Genomic DNA, 23,507 nt, shown 5'->3' with positions numbered 1-23,507 from the left:
ATATTATTAACCAAATGCTTTTTTCTTTCAATTACTTGCTTTTGTACTTATAGTTAGGAATTTATCTGGATGAGATTTGTTTTTTTTAAATCAATTTCATTTTATCATTATTTTTTTCAATTTGTATTTGTTATGTTCTGAACTTCATTAGAGTTACTTTTCATTTTTTTGTGTGTGCTTTCCTGATTTGGTATAGAATTATTATTAAATGAAATTTCATAGCTTTTATAGTTGACCAGAATAAGAATTTTCACTGTATTTTTAAATCGAAGAGTTGGATGCAAATATTTTCCAATTTATCACGTATGTCAAAACAATCCTTGGTATTTATTATCATGGTACATTCTTTGAAAATACTTATAAAATACTTGACTCACATCTTTATAACACAAATGATGCGACATGGTGACTCAGATATCGCAATTATGTTATTCATTAGAAAAGTTATCTAGCGCCCAGAAAACCTGTGTTTAACTAGAAAATTCCATCTGCGGGGTAAATCCATTGAAAAAATCATGTTTTTTTTGCCTGTACACTCGTTTATACTTAACAAGTCAAAACTCCCAAAACATCTTTTAAGAAAATATTAAACAGGTGTGACAAATAAGCAAACAAAATAAAATAAAAAACAACAATGTTTCGTTTATCAAATACTAAGTTCATTAGAAATTTAAATGTTAATTGTTTTATAAATCAATATGGATTTTCATATTTTACATATTGAAATCGATTTTTATGTTCATATTTATTAGATTAAAGGTGCAACAGCCTAGATATAACATTTATAATAATTCATTATGAGTTTGCAGGAAATAAATTAAAAATATATATACACTTTATATATTTTAATTTAACACGTACATCTACTAAATTATAATTTGCAATTGAGAAGGTGGTATCATTTATGTGGTATCAAATCTACGAATGAAATTTGTCAAAACAAATCATAAAGCAGAGCAAAGTTGAGTTCGAAGTATTATGCGTTATAACCAAATGAAAAAGTTAATAAGCATGCTTCTGGAAATTTGTTGCAAAATAACGATATTCAATTACACTCAAAACTCAAAAAAAAAATTAATTACCTTCATTTAAAACATTAATTCTAAATGAAACCATGAGATTGTTTTTAACGTTTGTTTTGTAGTTCATCGATATCAATTACCATTTACAATAAGCATTGAAAATAAAAGTAAATAATATTTTCGTACGTCTTTTGAGAATAATTGGAGCACACACGCTTAAGTTAATTTGCAAAAAACGATTCGGCATTGGGAATCACGTGAAAACACATATTTCATGCTAATACTACAGTATAAGAGCCACACTTTTAATTAAAATTTATGTGGTCACAGCGTCTAGAGTCCACAAACACACACCCACCCACGAACAAATAAAACCAGCGGCACAAAAATGTCACTCGCAACAATCGTTCAAATTATTGACATATAGAAGCGCGTTAATTTTCATAAAATTGTAACAAACATTATGAGTAAAAGCAATTCATAGGAATCACGATGATTCACCGTGCAATATAGTCATGTAAACCCGGCGATTTTTCTTGTTCTGTACAGGTCGCAATCGAAGGCTATGTGTCAGATGAGAGAAGCCGGGAAAAGTCAACGGACGCATGCGCCATTCTTGACAGGCAGCGCGCCGGCGCCAAGGCACTTCGGCGAAATTCGCGCCCGTCCTAATAATCCGACACCAGGGCGGGGACTCGAGACGGTATTTTTTACGAAATTTATGAGAACCTTTATATACTTGTGAAACAGCTTATGATCATAATTAGATTGATTTTCGCCATAGGTAAAGAATGCTCCGAAAGTAAACTCGGTTTATTTTCCCGAGAAAGAATTTAGCATTTTTAAATGCCTAGCATATTATCTATTTATGTAGAGTTGAAGTAGAGGAGTGTTGAATTAACCTATATAAAGTGTAAATATATTTTTAATTTATTTCCTGCAAACTCTTAAGTTCATATAATTTTCTCGAGCTTTTCCAGTTATCCATAAATTTTTTGAATTGCAACTTGCCTGTAGGCCACAACCGTGCGGAATTCAAAGTTGCTATATATGAGAAAAGAACCAAGAATTTTGAGACCTTTCTAACAATGCATAATACTTTATGTTTTCTTTACAGAAATATCGAATAGTGTGAACTGTTGCTAGAACCTATGCGCACTTTGCATTTCAGCATTTGAATAACCACACAGATTGCTCTACAAGCTGAACCGTAAAAATACGAAAAAACTTTGTTCGTACGAAAGATGCAGAATAAAATTACGAATAAAATGACATATAAATGGTTAAGTGTGTTCAAATAATTTTCTCGAAATTTTCCTGTTTCTCTTGAATTTTTCAATTGCAACTTGGCTGTAGGCGCCACACCGTGCGGAATTAAAAGTTGCGATATATGGGAAAAGAATTAAGAATTTTGAGACCTTTCTAACGATGTATAATACTTTATATGTTTTCTTTACAGAAATATCGAATAGAGTTGAAATAGAGGAGCTTCGGTGCGTGAAGTAATCTTATTGAATCTATATAGTAGTTTTCGGCTAATGATACTTGAACATTCAAAATTCCAGAACAAAATTGGTTATAACATTTGTCTATTTCTATATTACGCTATTTCACACCGTAGCGCTCTTAGCCGGTCTAAGACCATATGATTTTTTACTATGGATCATCCTAAAAGAAATAGTGCACACTGACAGTCCTCAAACCATCTATGCCTTAAAAAGGCAACTGGAGCAAAAATTGCAAAGATACCGCCTGAAATGGCAACGTGATATGAAAAACTTCATAGATAACTTAACTCTCTGTATAGCAAATTAAAGACACCATTTGGTAAACATAATTTTTCAGAAATAATTATTTACTTCTCGATTTTATTAAACCGTGGATTTTTTATAAATTGCCTAATTTGGGGATCATCAAATATATCAATTTTTAACTCTTCATGTCTTCTCTTTTATCGTTGGTCTCTCAATTATATGGTAGACAGAAGATTTTGATGTTCTAGGTTGATCATCATAAGCATGGGTAGGAGTCGTGTAGTCGTGATCGTAAGTAGACCCCAGACCATTGGGGTCATGGTGTATTGCTTCTATTGCCTAAATTTATTCCATTGATATTTACCACACAGAAGAAACAGTCGTTTTTTTTCTAAATCACGGGGGTATTAAAATTTTACTATTTCTTTTTCCTTTGGGACGTTAAACACTCCATGCAATTTTGGCACGCGGTATGAAAAACTCATGTTTTATCTTGATTGCGCAATTCAATTTAAAAGTGGTTGAAATACGCTGGCTTAAGACAGTTTGATATAGGTTTTAGGTATTTTTCTAAAACATATTCACCGCAGATGTATCATTAACTATATGAATATGCACACAACATATTCGAGTCGGAGCCACACCAAAAACAGCAGGCAAAACTTATAGTTATTTGTTAAACTGCGATAATCATAACCATAATGACGAATAGGGGTAGTTCCCCAAAACTAAAAAACAGTTACGGAAAAAACGGACGGTATATTTGAAATCGCACGATTCTAAGTACATAGATTAAAAAAAAGTTTGAGGAAAAAAACAAAATTGCGATTTTTGTCACGCAGTGTAATAGATGAAATAAAATTGTAAGGTTAAATTAAATTTTTTTTAAATCAAACGAAATCATATAAAAATCCACATTTAAAAAAAAGTTTTCTTATTATATGATGTCTTAAAAACAAATATAAATATATAACAGATTCGCCAAAAAAAATAGATTATCCTTCCTTCTGCCGGTATACTACATAATAAAAAAATATAAACAATTATCACTCACCACTATTCGTGGGTGAAGTGGCGTTTGCAAACTGCAGATTCTGCTGTAGTTGCGCGTGCAATTGTTTATGTTGATGTTGCAGATGTGCGTGCAGTTGCTGCGCTTGCTGCTGTTGCAGCTGCGTCACCTGCAGCTGGTGGGCGGATTGTGATAGCGGCAACTGTTGCGTGCTTTGGTGCGACAACTGCTGCGCGGATTGCGAACTGCTGACTGATGCGAGTAGCTGCACGCCGCTTGCATGTTGATCAGAATTATGTTCGCCTGCAAAGGAAATATATCATTTCTAGTAATTTAGAAAGGCACAATCAAGTATTAAAATCTAACGCATGTGAATGAAGGCTATGATCGCATGAACATTCAAAATCGGCACCACCCGACGTCAATTTTTTCCAATACCTCTTACAATTACGCTTAAAAAAATCGATTTGAAGAAACGGGCCTTTTTCGTATATTTTAAATGATATCTTGGCCAAATGAGTTAGGAAATTGAAAAGTGGTATAGTGGAAAGGTAACCATAACCTTTCTTCTTTTAAAGGAGTAAAAAATTACCGACTATCAAGTTCAGTATTGGAGATAATAACTAAAATTTTCGCAAATTTAAGGTAATGATCAATGTTACAAAAACATGCATGCAGGGTGTCTCAGACCTTAACGTCAAATCGAAACGAGGTGATAGTATTGACCTTAACTGTCCATAAAATATTTAGAAAAAACATTCTCTCACGTTGTTTGAAAATTTTTAGCTTTTAAGTGCAACCTAGATCATAGGTCCTAGGGTTTTGGCGGAATTTTGACCATGTTTCGGTTATTGGGGTTAATTTTAATTAATTTTGTTCATTTAAACTTTGTAACCGCAATCGTGAATAACATTTCTAGGACAATTATGAACTTAAAATTTTTAAAATAGAAAGACTTTGAAAAGCTCTCCTATAAAAAAGATGTACTAAAGTGTGTTGGCAAGTTTTATCAAAAGTTGGCGCATTTAATCAAGACTGTAAAATGAAAAGATACTTGATAATTGTGTTATTAAAAAATTCGAGGAAAAAAACAAAAATCTAAAAATAACACGATAATGGCATTTCGCACGCATTTCACAACATTCAAACTGATTGTGAATAAAATTTACTACAGTTAAACTCACCAGGCTCGGAAATTGGAGATATTGGACTATCAGGAAGAAGAATCCCTTTTTGGACGAGATGCTCTCTGTTAGCCCTCACAGATATTTTGCGTTCAAGTGCTGAAAAGAAATAGATTCTAATAATATCTAACAAACAAACAAATATAGCAAAAGAAACATCTTTTGCATAAAACACCATGAATTGGTTAATTTAAGCAAATATTATAGAAAAGACAATAGAGCTATGAACTCGCATGTTTTTTTCTATAACTGCAGTTTATATTTTATTTATTATTAATTTTATGTTTGTTGAAGATATGTGTATTGTTGTAACTCTTCCCATCCAATTGTAGAATTAATACGCCGGAGTGGCTGTATCCGAGTTGAAAGTGGAAGTGCATTTATACGCAATATGGTACGTCCCAGGAAATGTACGATTTCACTGCGGAAAAAATTCCTGATGTTTGCACAAATTATCGACTTATGATTCTTAAAAGCACTTTCTATCACAAACTTTATTCTTAGTGGAAAATTGATCTTATTGGAAGTGCATACGATCATATTTGGCAAGTCTTCAAAAATCAACGGGGTTTTAAAAAATGATAATACCGAAACTCGTAGTTTATACTGTAATGTTTTTTATATTTTTTTTGCTGCAACTTTTATAAACATAAATTTGTACAAAAATTAATTTCATATTTATATGTTTAACTAATTACCATATATGCGTACATAAAAAACTATAATATAGAAAATATTTAGTAGGTTTAATTTCATTATGTACATGAAAGAACTAAAGGCTATCCCAGAGATTCTTGTAATTTACTGATGTCATCGATGTTTATGGGTATTATATTATAGATACATTGAACGATAACGATGACTAAGTATCGAGTTAACGGATATCATACCTCATAAATATTCAGGATAAAATTAATTAGTATTTTAGCATGTATTATGACAAGGGTTTTATACATACATGTATATATATATATATATATATATATATATATATATATATATATAAATAATGCACATAAGTTAGAAGAGTTAATAATACAGAATATAAACAAATGAAATAAACGAATGCAAAACTTTGTCAGTTCATTAAAGTTCAATTTAATTATTAAAAAAAAATCGTAGTAAAGGTTGATATTTTTATTACTGTCTCCAATATTGATATATACATACCAGAACAAAAAAAAACCTTTAGAAAACTTGAAAATCGCACATACATTTCGGTTTTTATACTTACAATTAGCTAACTATATATACGAGTATTCATAATTTTTAAAATTGGTAAATTCATGGATAATCAATGGTTTTAAATATAAATTATGCAATGTCTTATCGTATGTTCGAAATTTAAATATTGTATTAATAATTGTAATTATTCAGACATTCTTTAGTTTATTCCACTATGGAAAATGACGATATATATATATATATATATATATATATATATATATATATATATATATATGCCTGATACAATGATTATTAGGCAATACACTTCTCTATCGACAATCTTTCCAGTCCCGATATACACTTTCTAAAACAACTCAACATCTTTAAATCATAATCATATTATCTAAACGCTTCACAAAATTTTACCAATATAATTTCAACATTTATAAACTAGTTAAACAATTAAAAATTATTTTGTTGGATCATTTGTACATAGAGTTCGACAGCAAAACAATTCGCGATTGATTGAATGAATTATTTAATAAAGTTCAACTCTCAAACTTTGAAAGCCAGGGGTTTTCAACAAAAATTATGATCACTTAGAGCAAGCTGTCAACACCACTGTAACAATTATGTAAACAATTTAATCAACGTAAAAACGTTAATAAATTTGAGTTTCAGTGTTGCATAAACAACAGAATCATAACTAGACATGACACAATATAGAAGAAACTGAAGTTAAACCAGCTCAGCAAATATAATAGACATAAAATGCAGCAACACCAAAAATAGTCAAAGCTCTCTTTTTTACCAGTATATCACTTATTTTTTTCAATTTTTCTAGAATTTTTCATGGTACATCAGCGTTAAATTTTTTTAAAAACTGTGTGTTAAATAATATTTAAATATTTAAAAAAATCAGATAGATTATTTTCTTACTACTGATCCTGAGAGGAATATAAAAAATCCGTTTAGTGCAGAATGGAAGAGACTGGGAACAGTCGTGCCACTTTTTTTGATCAGCAATTATTTTGTTAATTTATCAATTAGATGGAAGAAAAGTAAATTAAATGGTGATCTGTCCTTAAATAACATAAATTTGTCATAAAATCAAATCATACCAGAAAAAAGCTAGTGTTACAACCGTCCGCACCACCACAGACGGTTGTGACAGGCATAAAAATAGCTATAAACACCAAAATGATTTATAACGACTTTTATTGTCGGTAATAACAATATTATGTTACACAACACAATATAAATATTTAAACAAAGCTTATGAATAAAATATAAAAATATATAACAAAGCATATTTTTTTAACTAAAGTTAACAAGATTTTTTTGTGAATTCTTTTTTTCTTGTATTGATTTTTCCATTTCCTTTCTCTTTCCTATTTTGTCTTGTTAAGTTAGATTTTTAATTTTAGTTTAATCTACACCCGAAAAAAGGACAAAAACTACAACCACGTGTCACAACTGTACCTAACGCACACTTTAGGAGACAAATCATCGTTATGACTGAGTTAATTATCTACGCAAAAACTAATTGCTGGTAATAAACTACTCATATTCAAATTAAAGCAAAATAACAAAATGATCTATCTGTATATAAGAAACAGTTATTATTAAATGAAATTGAACAAATTTGAACAATGAACTTTTTTTGACTTTTTAAAAGCAAAGCGTGTTAATGTAAGGCACTGCCCGAAAGCAGTAATGGGAACTTGTTCGAACAATCATACATCGTCAACCTCTTTTTAAATACCATCTCAAAATCAGTATAGTTTAGTTGTCAATACAACTGTCACTATCGTACCCTGGCACAACTGTACCCAGTCTTCCTAATATGTATTTAGCGATATTTAATTAACTATTTTTTATTCTCTATTTTATTTACAACTGTCCAGTTAAGGACATTTAATAAATTTGTGGAATTTACAATTGTCAACCGTAAAGGGACATTGTATACTAAATGGACATATTGGAAAAACAACTCGATGGTTGTAAAATATTAACAATATTTTATTTATAATGATATAATCTTAACTAATTAATTGTAAGTAATTTCTTATAAATAATGACTAAGTTATTTCAATCTTTATCAAAGGAGTTGACTTAAATCCAGTGGCGCTTTTCTTTTCAACCTACGTCGATAGTTCTCTGACTGATGAGCTTGTTTTTATATTTATGTGCTGTTTTTGTTATTACATCTTTAATGGTATTAACTAATATTAACTGTCAAAAAGCAAAGTAAATCAATTTTGTCAATACACATATAATAAGTTAATCCTAACCATATATGTATATCTTTAACAAGTAAAATTTTCAAATTCTCGAATATATAATAATTAATCCAGAAGTCAATTTAAATGCAATCAAAGCTAATATAGTAATCGGACTAAAATAAACAGCATCGTCGAAATAACAAACCAGAATAAAGATCAATAACGCCAAATTCCAAGTGACGAAAATGTCGAAAAGAAATCAGCTTCGGAGGATATAGATAAAAAACAAATAATTGAATATGTTGATCAATTTCAGTACATACTTACGATTAGAAAATATCACAAGTTAGAAGGTACACTACATGGAATAGATAAGAAAAAGTGGACACTACTAATAACCGTGGCTCTAACATATCAGTCGTATGAATTTGAAGTCCGAGAGAATGTACTTATAATGGTACCCATCCGCAGGCAACCTTGCAACCGAGCAATTTATGACAAAATGACCAATAAATGTCCAGTTGTAAATTTTTTCGGCGTCCCAAGCAATCGAACAAAATTTCATTCATTTTTCTTGAACATTAGACAAGAAAGTTTGTATATTTCGAACGTGTAATAAGATAAAATCGACTTTTGTTGCAAATTTTAGTTCGTTTTCATTTTATTTAAACATTGATTTTTATATAAAAATCATATTAAGTTTTTATTTAACATTAATGTTGTACATTTGCAACAGATGGATTTGGAATGAGATCTGCCGCAAATATATAACTCAAAATATTGTTCAAACGTAGCCCGATAGCAGTTATAACAAATTATTCAGATTTTACATTATATTAGCAAATAATTTTAACCTGAAACATGACCTTAATCTAGGAATATACGTCTACATTTACAATAATGCTCATAACAAGAAAGGGTCGTGCAATGTCGATTTGAGCAGTAAAATCATTTTCAAATAGAATGACTCATATTTTTTAAAAATAAATTTAACCCTCCGTCGGTCGGATATTTTTTCACCTTCGAACGGTCGGAAAGGTCTGGCTAGACCACCATTCATTTTACATGCATTTATATGGGTTAAATGAGTTTTTGGTGTCTTATGTATTAACGATTATATAAAAAAATCAAGAAATATAAAAAAAATCGTTTTTTTTTGTTAATTTTTCTGTTTTAAATCAATGAAAAACAATATTTATTCTTTTTCGGCGCCTTTGAAATGAATGTGTGCATTACTCATCCGATTTTCAGTGTTTGCGATTACCAATAAGTTTGGTAGGTTTTCAAGGAACTCTCGTCATGAAAATACTCACATTCATGTTAGAACACATAGCAAAGAATATAAACTTATTATTAATTGAAGTCGAAAAAAGTCTGGCCAGACCACGCCGACCGACGGAGGGTTAATGTTATAATTATTATGAAGGGCAAAATAACGAATTATATGAATTTTTATTTATATAATATGAATAAAATGTGGTAAACTTTATGTATGTAATAATAATTTTTTGTAGTACGTAAAATATTTCTCACTAAATAATAATACATCACCTTGCGATTCGAAAATGTGATGCAGGACCAAAATACAGAAGATAAAATGTACCTACAACATAACAAACGCGGAAGGAATGTAAAGGGCGGGAGAAGAGAGAACTTCATCGAATGCAATTATGAAACAAAACTGGATCGGGTCCATATTGGGAAAGGAGTGCCAGCCGCACAACGCCATCAAAAGTAAATAAAATAAAAGCACTGAAGACATTAGGACAAAGAAGTATTCAGATAATTGGGCATGGGAGAAAAAGAAATACAAGGCAATTGAATACCAAAAGACATGAAGCATAGGGTCAGGCATTTGAAGAGTAAAAATTTAACAGGAAAACTGTACAAAATGTGAAAAAGGAGCGAACGTGTGGTTCCTTCACAGCTATTCGGGCAATGATAATTCTAAAAATATATATGCGAGTATATACGAGGTCTGTTCAAAAAGTACCCGGAATTTTCGTTTTTTTCAAAAAAATATTTATTTATTCGTCTACATTAATGTGGTCCCCTTCAAAGTAGTCCCCCCCAGATATAATACACTTATGCCAGCGTTTTTTCCAATTTTCGAAGCACCCTTGATATTCACTTTTTGATATGTCCTTGAGCACTCTCAGCGATTTTCTTCAATCGAGGAAAACCGCCGTCCTTTCATGGGTCTCTTCAACTTTGGGAATAGGAAAAAGTCACACGGAGCCATATCTGGTGAATTTTTGCACTTTGCAACACTTTATTTCATTTTTTACGCAAAATTTAATACAAATTCTTTGACTTTTCAATTCTTCCATTGTAAAAATCGCCGAGCTCAGAAAAACACGTCGAACCTTAGCGACTACCACAGACAAAGTAAACAGTGAATATAGCTGAAAATTTCATCATACTTTAGGGGCATGTATACCAACACAATAAAAAAAAATTTTGACAATCAGACACTCCAGACCCGCGAAATTTAATTATTAGTAATTCCGGGTACTTTTTGAACACACCTTGTAGAATAGGGCGGGGCACAAAAGACCAATTTGATTTTGAGCAATTACACTGTGAAAACGAAACCAATTATATCACAACAAATAACACATATCAAACAAACAACTATCTAACTATGTTCAACAAAAGTCCCAGCTAATTCATCATTGCAAAAATGAGTGTTTTGCTGTTTTTCAAAAAAATTGTCAACTGGTCCTTTTTAACCCATAGACGGGATAAATTGAGACGGCCAGGGAGCAAAGGGGTCCAATATTTTATTTTTAATTTAAAAGGAATTTTACGAAATAATAGCTATATTATTCGACCAATACAAAATATAAATTTTATTAGTATATCTTTTACAGATATAATACTGTATATACACTTGATCTGGTATTTCGTCAGGAAAAATCATCAGCAAAGTTGGAATAAATATTTATTTAACTGATCTCTTGTAAAATTGCATTTTTTAACTTAATTTTTTAAAAAAAAATTTTTATTTTTACACCTTTGCCTCGGTGAAGGCTCAGATGGTTCTTTTGACCCCACCCACACATAAGCTTTTATAAGAGTTATATAAAAAGAACTGTTGAATCTACCTAGAAATTAACAATACATCTTATAAAACAATTAAATAACGTATACTTAAAAAATATATTAAGATCTCGAAAACTAAACAACAGCGCTCTTGTGAGCCAACAACCAAAAAAACTAACAACGAAAGAAAATACTTTTGTTATGGATTTTCAAACTTGCCGTTTATTTCCCTACATCAACGTCGTAAGAATCAAGATGATGACTGGTAATACATCTTTTTTCCTCTACTATCAAATATTGTTACTAAAAAATTATTAACTTTACTTGTTTTTGAGATACCTGTTGTAGACCTTGTTACCCGCGGACTCTCCGCTCTACTCAACATTTTTGAAACATTGATGAAAAATAATACAAATTAAAATTTAAATTATTAAGGCTTACATAAATGTTAAACACAAAATCTTTTACACTTTCCATTAGACATGTTCATATATTATATTCAATCAACCCCCTCCTATAACATAGTGAGTACCCCGTAATTTAAATATTACATACGTCCCGGAGTTTTTCTAAAAGTAATATTTGCCCCGGATTGTACCGGGTGTTCGAAAAGTATAGGTTCAAAATAAAACTTCGCTCTTACATATTACAATTAAACTGAATTTTATACAAGGCTTAAAAGCAAAAAAATATATACAAATCGAAGAATATATGATATAAGTTATATTAACAAATAATAAAGTTCCACAGAAAGCCAATAATTCTGATTGAAAAAATCGATTTATTCAGAAAATAATAATTTTTATTGTATCCTTATATAGTATTTGTTATTTTAAATCATATTTAAGATATTTAGCAAAAATCTAATTGAAAATTTTTAATCTCTTAGTTTTTCTTTCTGATTAATATTAAATAGTAACTCACAAATCATACAGTTGTTAAAATGTAAAAATAGGTAAACTAATTAAAAAATATAATCTACAAAACCAGAAATATTACAACAAATTTTGCAAGGTTGGAAGTAGTATGTACTACTATATAAATTGAATATATACTGCAAAAAATTGAGCAAAAATTATTCAAAAGTGAGGAAGTTATAAGACGTAAGTATATCCAATTATTGTGTACGGGATCAGTATATGATCTGTATGAAAAATAAAGGTCAACAAGCAGATACGTCGTGAGAATAAGTTTAACGCTATTTAAAATAAAAGATATTATTTGTACAATGGAGAAAATTTTTATAATATTCCCTGAGAATATATGAATTAGAACATTAGAAAATACAGAACAGAAGTGGTCAATCGTTATACTCAAATGATGTCGAATTTATTCCATTCAAATAATTCTATTAATAATAATTAATGAATGTTTTAATATAAATATGAAGGATTATAATAAGCATACGCTTCAATTCTATACATATTCTGCACAAAAGAGTAGTTTTATTGAGATAACACAATTAAAGACGTTTGAAATGAGGGATTACATATGGTAGTTAAAACGGCTAATTATCTAATGGTAAGTAAATCTTTACATATGTCAGATTTTTTTATCAATAAATATTGTGGGCGACATGAAAATAGAAGACGAGTGTTAGATAATGAAAAGTAAGATCACGTTTCTAGATTTGTCAAAATAAAGTTCATGTATTATAATTTGTAAGATTATAATGAACACATAATTAATAAATGTAGTTTTTACTAAAATATTAACAACAAAAAATATATTTTTCTTAGGCGGTGATTAGTTATTTAATCAGTTGCATTGTAGGAAAAGTAGATAAATTTGTTTCGGCCTATTATAAAAAATTAATTAAAATGAATTAATTGGTAAATTTCTAAATTTTTATTAGAAAGATTACTTCTATGAAAAATGGAAATCCAAACGTAACTTTATTGAGTTGTTTCACAAATAACATAGTTTTTATGAGAAAATATTTTACGTATCTTAAATATTTTATTAAACTTATTCTAATATCGTTTTGCAATTTATATTGGTATTTGTATCATAACTTCTCACGCACAAAATTTTTGCTAACAAAAAACTGATTCAGTTGTTCTTAGATTGTATAAAAGATATAGAATTATTTCTTACATTATCATCTGAAGATGCCATATCTACAAAAATTACATACCGTTCAAGATATATAAAGCTCTTAGAGAATGAAATCTTGCATGTTCTTGGTGATTGACTATATTTTTTAATTCTTTGCAGCAATTTTTTAGTCAATTATCGAAATAATCATATTTTAGAACCGATTGCAAAAAATACTCATCCTTTAGTAATATAATATTAATCATGAGATGCAGATAAAATTTTCGATGCATTTAAGTTTAGGTGTTTTGTAGTTGCATTAAATTTAATATAATCAGGTTAATTTGATTAGACCAAACTCAAATAAGTATCTTCAAAATATCCAAACACACTCAGAAAACGCATGCTCCCGTTTATATACCAACGTCAGCAATTTAAATTAAAAAGCACAAAATCGTAAGATTTAGTTTACTTGGGTATAATCTTGATACTGAAAACTATGAAAGCTACATTTTTTTTCGATTGTGCATCAGTATTTCATGATTCTGTTTAGATAGTCCACCACAGGAGGCAGGCCAATATTCGTAAAGACAAATGAGCGAATTTAATAACTAAGACAGATTGATCCAGATGCAATTTTTCTATCAAATTTTAACTTTTGCGCGCTATTATGCATTTAATTATTTTCAAACGTATCGTAATCAATTCAAACAGTTTTAAAAATTAACTAGATTGTTAAAAAGTAGTTTAAGATTATAAAGAATAACTAAACATAAAGTAAGTTTGTCTTAGGGCACGGCACATGGCTACTGTGATACTTCAAATTAGGTAAATTAAACAAACAAGTACCGAGATAACTTTCCAATTATAATAAAATTAAAACCTTGATGTAATCAATTATTGCAAAATGGATGTTTCCGACGCTTTTATAATATCGCATACTGTACGCCTAAAAGTGTCAAAACATTATTTAAATTTTATGAAAAACTACAATTGTAATGGTTTTTCAATCTAACGCAAAGTGTCGATAAATAACGTCTTACGATAAATAAGCGTGTTCAACGTTACAATGATCAATTCCATTCGTTGGTATTCTCTAAACAATTACTCAATAATGACATCAGAAAAATTATATAAAAATGCACAATTTATCCGATTTTCCAGACAATCACCTATTGTACCCAACCAGAGATGCTTTGATTGAATGTATATTTTCCAGATGTACGAGCTAATTATACTAATCATGCGTGGCTACGTGAACGAGCTATTTCGTCTGTTAAATATATAGAGATCGACGTAAAAAATTCAAGATACAACAGTCATTACCTGGCAATCAAATATCATTGAAATCGATCGACACGGTTGTCGATCCCGTAGATTTTGTGAACTATCCTGCTGAATTCTTGAATTCACTGCATACACCTGGAATGCCACCATATAACTTGCAATTAAAATTTTGTTCAAGAATCTCTTTTCTTGGGTGTTTGAATGCACGAATGCTATGCAATGGCATGCGATTAGTTAGAAAAAAATCAGGAGCAAATTTTATTGGAGCTGCCATCGTCAACGGCAGATTTGAAGGGAAAAATATTCTTTTACCATAAATCGCAAAATTTCCTTTCCGACTCAATTACCACGATTTGCAATTTATAACCCGCTTAGCATTCGCAATAATGATTGAAAAAGTTGTAAGGACAAATAATCATTATTAACAGATCGTTTTTATGGTATTTTCCGAGTTATATATTTGAGCACATGCATTTATATTTTGTTGCATTTATATTTTGTTGCATTCATATATTTTCAAATCAACCTACACACATTAATACTTAAATCCAAATCTGTAAAATATTTGCGATTATTATCCTCCCTACAGACCAATTAACTAGCATTTTTGAGATTGCCAATCAAACGCATTAAAGTCAAAATTTAATGCCAAATCACTAGCTCGTTTTTCCTGTTTAACTGTCTTCTAGGACATAACTATAAAATAACTATCAAAATATAAAATAAAATGGAGATCAACATAGTTTTTATTTCTAGCCACTATTTTAATAGTTAAATCTGATCTAGAAAATGGAGTATTGTATGTAAGCCTAATTGACGTGAAGACCATCAATATGGAAGTTCTTTCTAGAGTACATAAAAAAGTGCCCTTTCACCAACCCTAATCTACACAAAAGAAATTTCTTGATTATTTCTTCATTTGATAAATCAAGATTCGACAATCTTTTAATAACATTCTCAACTTCTTCAACACTAGAACAAACCTGAAAAGTTTTATTATGAAAGATTGTGACCAATGCTGACAAGTCAATCATTTACTATTCGTACCAGAAATGATGCACCATAGAATTAACTTTAAAGTGATGGAGAAAAAACAAATTCATGAATTGTTGAAAAACTGTTATTGATTAAGTTGTCCACCAGTTTGGATATATGAAATTCAGTACATATTCAGTTCATTCAGCGCTAATAAAACGAATCCTAAGCCAAACACTAAACCTATCTAGGTAGGTTCCTAACTGGGCTCAAGACTAACAAGACAAGAGTAACATGATGATAGTACATATATCTAAAAATAAGTATTACAAGTAAAATAATTTATAATCTTCCCAAATGTCGCGGAAAAGTTTTTAGGCTCATCTACCAGTCCCAATAGAAGCATAAATAGTTAAAATTTATCATTTTTACCAATATAATAATATTGGATTCATTTTACCAATAAGAAACCATTTTACTTTACCAACAAGAAATTGGTATTTTTCATATATATTATCTTTTTATTATTTTGATTATGTTTTTTTATTTAATACTTTTATTTTTCTCATTTTTGGCGTTTGAATAATTATCATACGGATTCTGTGCAAGTATAAATATCATGATTTATTTTTTATATTTTTTTAAACTATAAATCACACTCTTGCTTAATGTTTATTAAAAGTTGTAATAAAATTGAAATAAGAAAGCTTTTCAGCTGGTATCCATCCACATATTTAAATCAAAAACTAAATTATGTTTTTAAAACAATTTTATCAACTGAAGAAGAGTCAAAAGGGAATTCGAAACGCGTAGAAATTTTTACCAAAAAAAAAAGAAAATATCTGGATTCGTGCCTGATAAAAGGCGTTTTAGTTTAAATGTGATTATTCAATAGAATAAGATTTTAAATAAGAATACAAACTTATCATTATACTAAGATGACCATACGGTTTGGCCGCGACAGTCCCAGATTTTCACCTTGTCCCGTGTTTTCGAAAAGTGTAAGTTTAAATTAAATTTTTGCTCCTACTTGATAAAAAAAATTACAATTACAATTACCCATCAAATATATACAATGAGTATGCTTATATAAAACTATACGTTATGAATAGAATCACATTAATAATAATTTCAAACATTCATTTTCAAATTAACGAAAATTATGAAAACGAACTTAATGACAGAAACATACAGATTGAAGAATTTCTGATTAGAAAAAATCGATTAATTAAAAAAAAAACTGATTTTATTGTTTTCTTCAATAGTACCTGTTTTGTTAAATCATGTTTAAATCATTTAGTAGACATTAAGCCCCCCCCGTCCCATCCCGGATTAGCATATCCGCAAATTGCCGTCCTGGTTTTGACATTAAAAATATAGTAAAAAAATCGCGTTTTTGAAGAACTTTTAGGAAAGGAAATAAATATTTAATTGAAACGAAACTTTCAAGTTTTATTGTTATATATTTCAACATTCTTCTAATATGCCGGGTACAAGCATTTGGCCGATGCGGCATGAGCTTGCAGGTGTCATTTGGCGGGAGTCACAATTTCCATCCGAAACAAAAAAAAAATAAAACCAATTTATAAAATTTATTTATTTTTAATTTATTTATTTTAATTTATGTTTTCTATAGTATAGATTCTTGTTAGACCTAAAAAATTCAGAAAAACGTGAGAAATTCACCAATTTGTCGCAACTTAAAAAAAATCATGTTTTTTGGTAAAAAAAATCACTTGTTCACGATTGTTCAAAAAGTGGGTTAATCATAACTTTTTTTTAAAGTTTATTTAATTTAAAATTAAGAAAAAGAAACTTTAAAAAGAGAATTTAATCCTGAATACAATCAATTTTGTCTCGTTTCAATAGGATGTTCATTTTTTTTCCTATCTTTCCCGCCAATTAGGTAAAATCGAAAAAATCGAGAACGAATCGCTCGTGTACATGCTCTACGTTTGCTCACTATTTCTTTTGGAACTCCGGAAATAATTTGAATTTGTTTCTGAAATTTTAGAGATATATTCTTGGCTACTTTTGGAAAAAAATGCAAAAAAATCGGTTTTTAAGCCTCTAAAGTAGGCTCACCCCATAATACTACTAATACAATCCTACCAAGAATTTTAATAACAAGCTATGAATAAGGAAAAAATATGTTTCAATTCACAGTATTCGTCTTCCTTTTTCACAACTTTTTTTAAATTAACCACTTAATGCTAGGGTTTTTTTGTGAAGTGAGGTCAAAAAATAAGCAGTTTTTTTTTGTTTTTAATTGACGTATTAATATTGTAGTAATCATAATATTAAGTCAAGCAACATAAAAATCAAAAGAACATATTTTTTAAAGAAATTAAAAATTCTAATATTTTTGTTATAAAATCGCAAACGTTATCAAATCGTACGTTTGAACAATTATATAATAAATATATCCACTAACAAGTACAATATAAAATAATAATCTATTCAACAATTCGTTAAATAAGGTTGTCAAATATCTCCCTTCCGCTTTTTTGCTCTTGGTTTATAATACAAAAAGGCGGAATGGAGATATTTGACAACCTATTATATAGACCATAGACTATAAAAAGCATTGTTATGTTCACATTCATAGATATAGAATCAAAAAGGCTAAAAATTGTCGCTTTAGATAAAAATTTTACGAGATGTACTCGTAATAGCAAAAATCAAAATAATTCTTAAGCGAGACTGTCTCGTTCGAAATGAAAACAGAATATTTGTATGTGGCGAGAGGGTCTCGGGCGAGAGTAAATCGGAACACATTAGGCGCGTGAGAGGGTCTCGTTCGAGATGCTTAAGTGGTTAAAAATAATTTTCATTATTTAGTATTTGTTTTTCTATTGCTATTCGTAGTATCTGTCTTCCTTTTGCACAATGTTTTTTTATAAATAATAATTAATTTACTTACATTTGGAAGCCGCCTCGAATTTGTCGGACTTTTTCTTTCGTTTCCATTTCCATGGCTTGAAGAGTTTTCCTAAGGCTGACAGCTTGCTCTTGCGTTCAAGCTGCGGGGGCCATACACCGACGCCTCCCAGGCTATTCGTTCGCACAGCCACACCGTTCTGCTTCTTGCCTGAAGGAATTAACATCCATTGTGTATTTTTACTATCGTATAAATGTCACATATAATAATACAAGAACAACAAATCAACACTCGAAATATATCCTTCTACATTATATTCAATCAACACGTATCAACAATAACAATTTACAACAATATATTTCATTTCAAATACGAGCATTCGCACTAATCTTTCCATATCATGAATATTTTCCTGAGAATAGTTTATGACCGAATGTGCTACATATCTTAAAACATGTGACGCAAGTAACAATAACTAAAAAACACAATTATATACGACATTGTAAATACAGCTCTTATCTGATCTACGTCGTTTAATATTTGATAAAATACTCTCAAAACTTTGTTGTAAAAAATATATAAAATTCATATTCTTCAGTTGAAGAAAGGTGAGTAAAGTTAATTGCCCTTCCTACTGTCGGTAGACTTGTATTAACGAACATCATAATCCTTTATAATTAATGTGCATATGAATAAAATTTATTTTAATAATTTATTATTATTTATTTTTGTTTCGATGCTAGTGTTATAGAGACAACTACTTTTGTCATTTTTGATTGATTTGCCATTGATCGCACAACGCTATATGAAAATAATAAGATTATGCATATTTATTATCGAAAGTAAAACTAAGATTTCAAACATTTAACTATAATTTCGCATTTATGGGAAATTTACATACAATGATATAATATAATATAATATGTGGTAGTTTTTTATTTTTTTTATATTGATAAAAAAAGTCCTCTATAAGTTTCAGCTCTTAATATTATCTCTTAGTTAGTGCGCAATTCAATCAAAGTTTTTTGTATGGAAATAGCATGGAAAATTTTTAAAAAAAATTAAAATTTTTTAGATATAACTCAGCGAACAAATGAACGAGTTTTATACAAAATTCGACGCTCTACAAAACAAATTATAAAAAACCTGTTTTGCAGAGCGTCGAATTTTCAATAAAAAATGACACGAATTGTCACTTTTAATTTATTTGTCGCTAAGTTATACCTAAAAAACATTTTTAAAATTTTCGATATTTGTTCCATGCCATTTCCATACAAAGCTTTGACTGAATTGCGCACTATTTAAAAGTTAATATTAAGAGCTACAATTTTTAGAGATTTTTTTATGAATTTGGAAGCATTTAAGCCTCTGGTAGCTATTAACTTCGAAAACGTCCATATTAAGGACCACCTTAATATATAATAATAAATAAATAATCCGTTAGCTGAGTTAAAACTCCAACTCGATTCAGGGAAGATAGTGTGAGAGATTTCCCATTGCCATTTCACACCGCAGTGCCCGAGATGGGCTTACCCTAATATATATATATATATATATATATATATATATATATATATATGTGTGTGTGTGTGTGTGCGTGTGTGTGTGTTTGTATGGGTAGTTGTATTTGTGGCAAGCAAAAAAAATCTTTTTATTAAATTATTGTATCATACCTATTTATTTATTGTGTTCATGATCAATATACAATAAATACAAAAAAATTAATGCGAACAAAAGAAAACATAGTTGAAAATAAAAAGCCACTTCCTGATATTTTCTCTGATATTTTCTCTGATATTTTGACCGAATAATTTAGCCTAGTTATATCGTCAGTAATGGGTATTTTATCTATTGGCCAATGAGCTTTAACGCTTTATAACCATCATTAAATTGTAGTACTGTGAGTTAGATTATTTTGATTTAAATAACAAATGTTTTATAAAGGCCTTGTAAGAGTATATCTATACTATATATCTACTGAAAACAGATAAGATAAAAATAAAAGAAATTATGTCTTTTGATATTATGTTTATATGTTAATTAAAACTATTAAACAAGTGTTGATTATTATTTCAGCAGATCACCCGTGCCATTTTATTTAAAAATAACTAAAAAGCAAAACTAAGGTATACTCGTCTGGAAAAACAGCAAAGAGATTGGTAATAAAATAAATCACTTATATTATTACAGGAATATAGGAAGAGTAATTTAATTATAAAAATCAATTAATGTTTAGAAAAGTAGAGTAAGCAATAGCAAACCGTTTTTTTTTTTCTTGTATTGAATTTTCCGTTCCCTTTCTCTTTCGGATTTTTTTTGTTAAGTTAGATTTTTCTTTATCTGTTTAATCTTCACCCGAAAAGAACAAGTAATACATGTCACAATCGTACCCAACGCTCAATTTTCAAAACAAATCAACATTATTACTGATCTAAATTATCTATACAAAAACTAATTGCTTGCAATTAACAAAGAATGTTCAACTTACACCAAAATAACAAACAAAGGGATCTATCTGTATACAAGAAACAATTTATTAATAAAAGAAATCGAACAAAAAAAAACCTTTTTTTTAATTCTTTAAAAGGAATGCGTTCTACAGATCGTGTTATGTAAACTGACTTAATGGAATAATATAAACTTGTTCGAACCAATATACTTCATCTTTCTCCCTTTAGACCCTAAACTCGATGGCGATTATCACTACCGTACCAGTCTCCCCTACAAGTAACTTTTAGGTTCACTTTTATTGATCAAAATAAGTTGTAATTTTTTTATTTTATGTTTGTATCTGCACAGATTCATATCAAACAAGTTACTAATTAATGCTTTTCATATAATTTCATCATTCAGAATAATAAATCTGAAAAGAATCTGTAAACGCAAATTATTTTTGTATTGAATATCAACAATAAAACAATATTTATCAAAGAACAATTTTTTTTAAACTTGGAATATGGTATGCCAAAATATTAATTTAGATAATGAACAAATTTGATACCTACAAATCGCCGAATCCTATTTATCAAAAGTATAAAAATGCACATGCTATAAAATATATATAACAGTTGCAGTATGTTAGTATAATTTTAGTCAAGCTTATCACATGCCGTTCTGAAAAAAGCCCGTGCAAATATTCATTTCCGTAGAACTTTCCAAATATTATTTTTTGTTTTGTATAATGTGGCTTATTTTTATTACAAATGCATATATTAGGTTGTCAAATATCTCCCTTTGCTCTTGGTTTATAATACAAAAAGGCGGAAGGGAGATATTTGACAACCTTATATAAGCTTAATTCGAACAGGGAGTTTTATATTGAAATCATTTGAATTAGCGAGATTTTGAATCTGCACATCATTATGCAAAATCCGTACAAATGTAGGTGCATATATAATAAGGTAACCGGTAGATAGCAAAAATGTGATTTCACTAATATGATCTTTACACATTTGATTCTATATTTAAAAATCTTTCGAATATTTAAAGGATTTTTTTACCATAAGAAGAATTTCAAGATCTACAAGCCTTAAATAAACTATTTGAATTTTATCTCCTTATGAATTGGCAGTAACAAACTGTCAAAAAGCTTTGTATTTGCTGTGCGATCAGGGATTTTACACACACAATTTAACTTCACTGAAACATCAATGGAACATCAGAAATATGCACTTAAAATGGTTGTGGGACCTTAATGCGTTTTGTAGGTTAGGTTTTATGTGTGAAAGGCCTTAGCACACAGCAAATAGATAGCATTTCGACAGTTCATTTCTTCCAATTTATACGAAGATAGACCCGTAACATAACGTTACCGTAACATTTCTATTTTATCAGAGATTTGGGATATCAGTAATGTTTTCTCTATTGAACAGCCATCATTATTATGAGTCCTATAAGCTGTTGTGATGACACTTCTTAACTTTTAGAGGGTAACCCAACGGTTGGCCTGTCTCTATTCAATATTGTATTATATGCGGATAATTTAATGCAGCAATACTGGGAAATGCTATGCTATTGTTAGAAATATATTTCCATCTACTTTTGTGAAAACCGATGTCACTACTTCTTGACATGATGATGTCCAAAGAACTTGGATCTCAAATTGGAACCACATGGTTGGCAGACCGAACTCTATCCAGGCCACAAAAAGAGCCTCAGATTGATAGCTCAATTTATACGATTGGATTTTAATATCTATAAAAGTCTATATTATCTATAAAATTATCTATAAAAGTTCCTAAATAAATATAGGACGTAAGGTTTCGATTGATGTTAAGATATGAGAATAAATAAAAAATCTTATGACTTCTAAGTTATTGATCAAGAGTAAGTATACTAAAGATTACAGTTTAACTAAATATGCATATACCTTCAATAGAAAGTATGAAATATCAAAATATAAGTAATCATGACAAAAATAATAGTTTAAGTGTAGAGTACATAAATTGAAACGCGAATATCGTGAAATTATAAAATGTATTACAATTTTTATCTAATTTACCGAAAATTATCTCAATACACTTCCCAAAATAATACTGCAAAAACTAAACAATAACGTTTCAGTAAAAGTAAACATTTGTGAAACTGCCATCAACAGGATTGCAAGTTGCTATTGTCATTTTATAACAATAAATATTGAAACTATTGTTGATTTTACGATTCATTTACCGACGCGCGATCTATATTAATATTAAAATAATTTATATTAATTCAAATTTATTGGAAATACAAGTAATTGTAATTATAAAATCAACAATTAAATATAAAAATGAATTTCATATTTAATACATTAAAACTAACATAATTGGACAACTTTCCTCGGAAAACAAATATTTCTTTTTCTTGAATTCAAGTTCGTGTTATATAATTTTTTTGATATCTACTAAATGCCCGTACTGAATCATCTAATTTCTAATTA

The 23,507-nt window shown here is 29.2% G+C and overlaps 1 protein-coding gene across 1 annotated transcript in view; it reads right to left on the bottom strand.

Annotated features, from left to right (window-relative positions):
* Positions 1 to 3,791: 3,791 nt before the first annotated feature.
* LOC113375238 overlaps positions 3,792 to 23,507 on the bottom strand; it is a 55,969-nt gene continuing 36,253 nt past the window's right edge. The window contains exons 5-7 of the mRNA XM_026615182.1: positions 18,632 to 18,799; positions 4,973 to 5,071; positions 3,792 to 4,091 (exon numbers count right to left, since the gene is read on the bottom strand). Coding sequence (XP_026470967.1) covers positions 3,823 to 4,091; positions 4,973 to 5,071; positions 18,632 to 18,799 — 536 coding nt within the window. The 3' untranslated portion in view covers positions 3,792 to 3,822. The remainder of the gene's footprint in view (positions 4,092 to 4,972; positions 5,072 to 18,631; positions 18,800 to 23,507) is intronic.

Source organism: Ctenocephalides felis, unplaced genomic scaffold (assembly GCF_003426905.1).
Source record: "Ctenocephalides felis isolate EL2017-DRISC unplaced genomic scaffold, ASM342690v1 CF-g0.4_SCAFFOLD_01886, whole genome shotgun sequence".
In the NCBI taxonomy this organism is placed as follows: domain Eukaryota; kingdom Metazoa; phylum Arthropoda; class Insecta; order Siphonaptera; family Pulicidae; genus Ctenocephalides; species Ctenocephalides felis.
The sequence above is the reverse complement of the archived record's forward strand: the minus strand, read 5'-3'. Positions and strand labels throughout refer to the sequence as shown.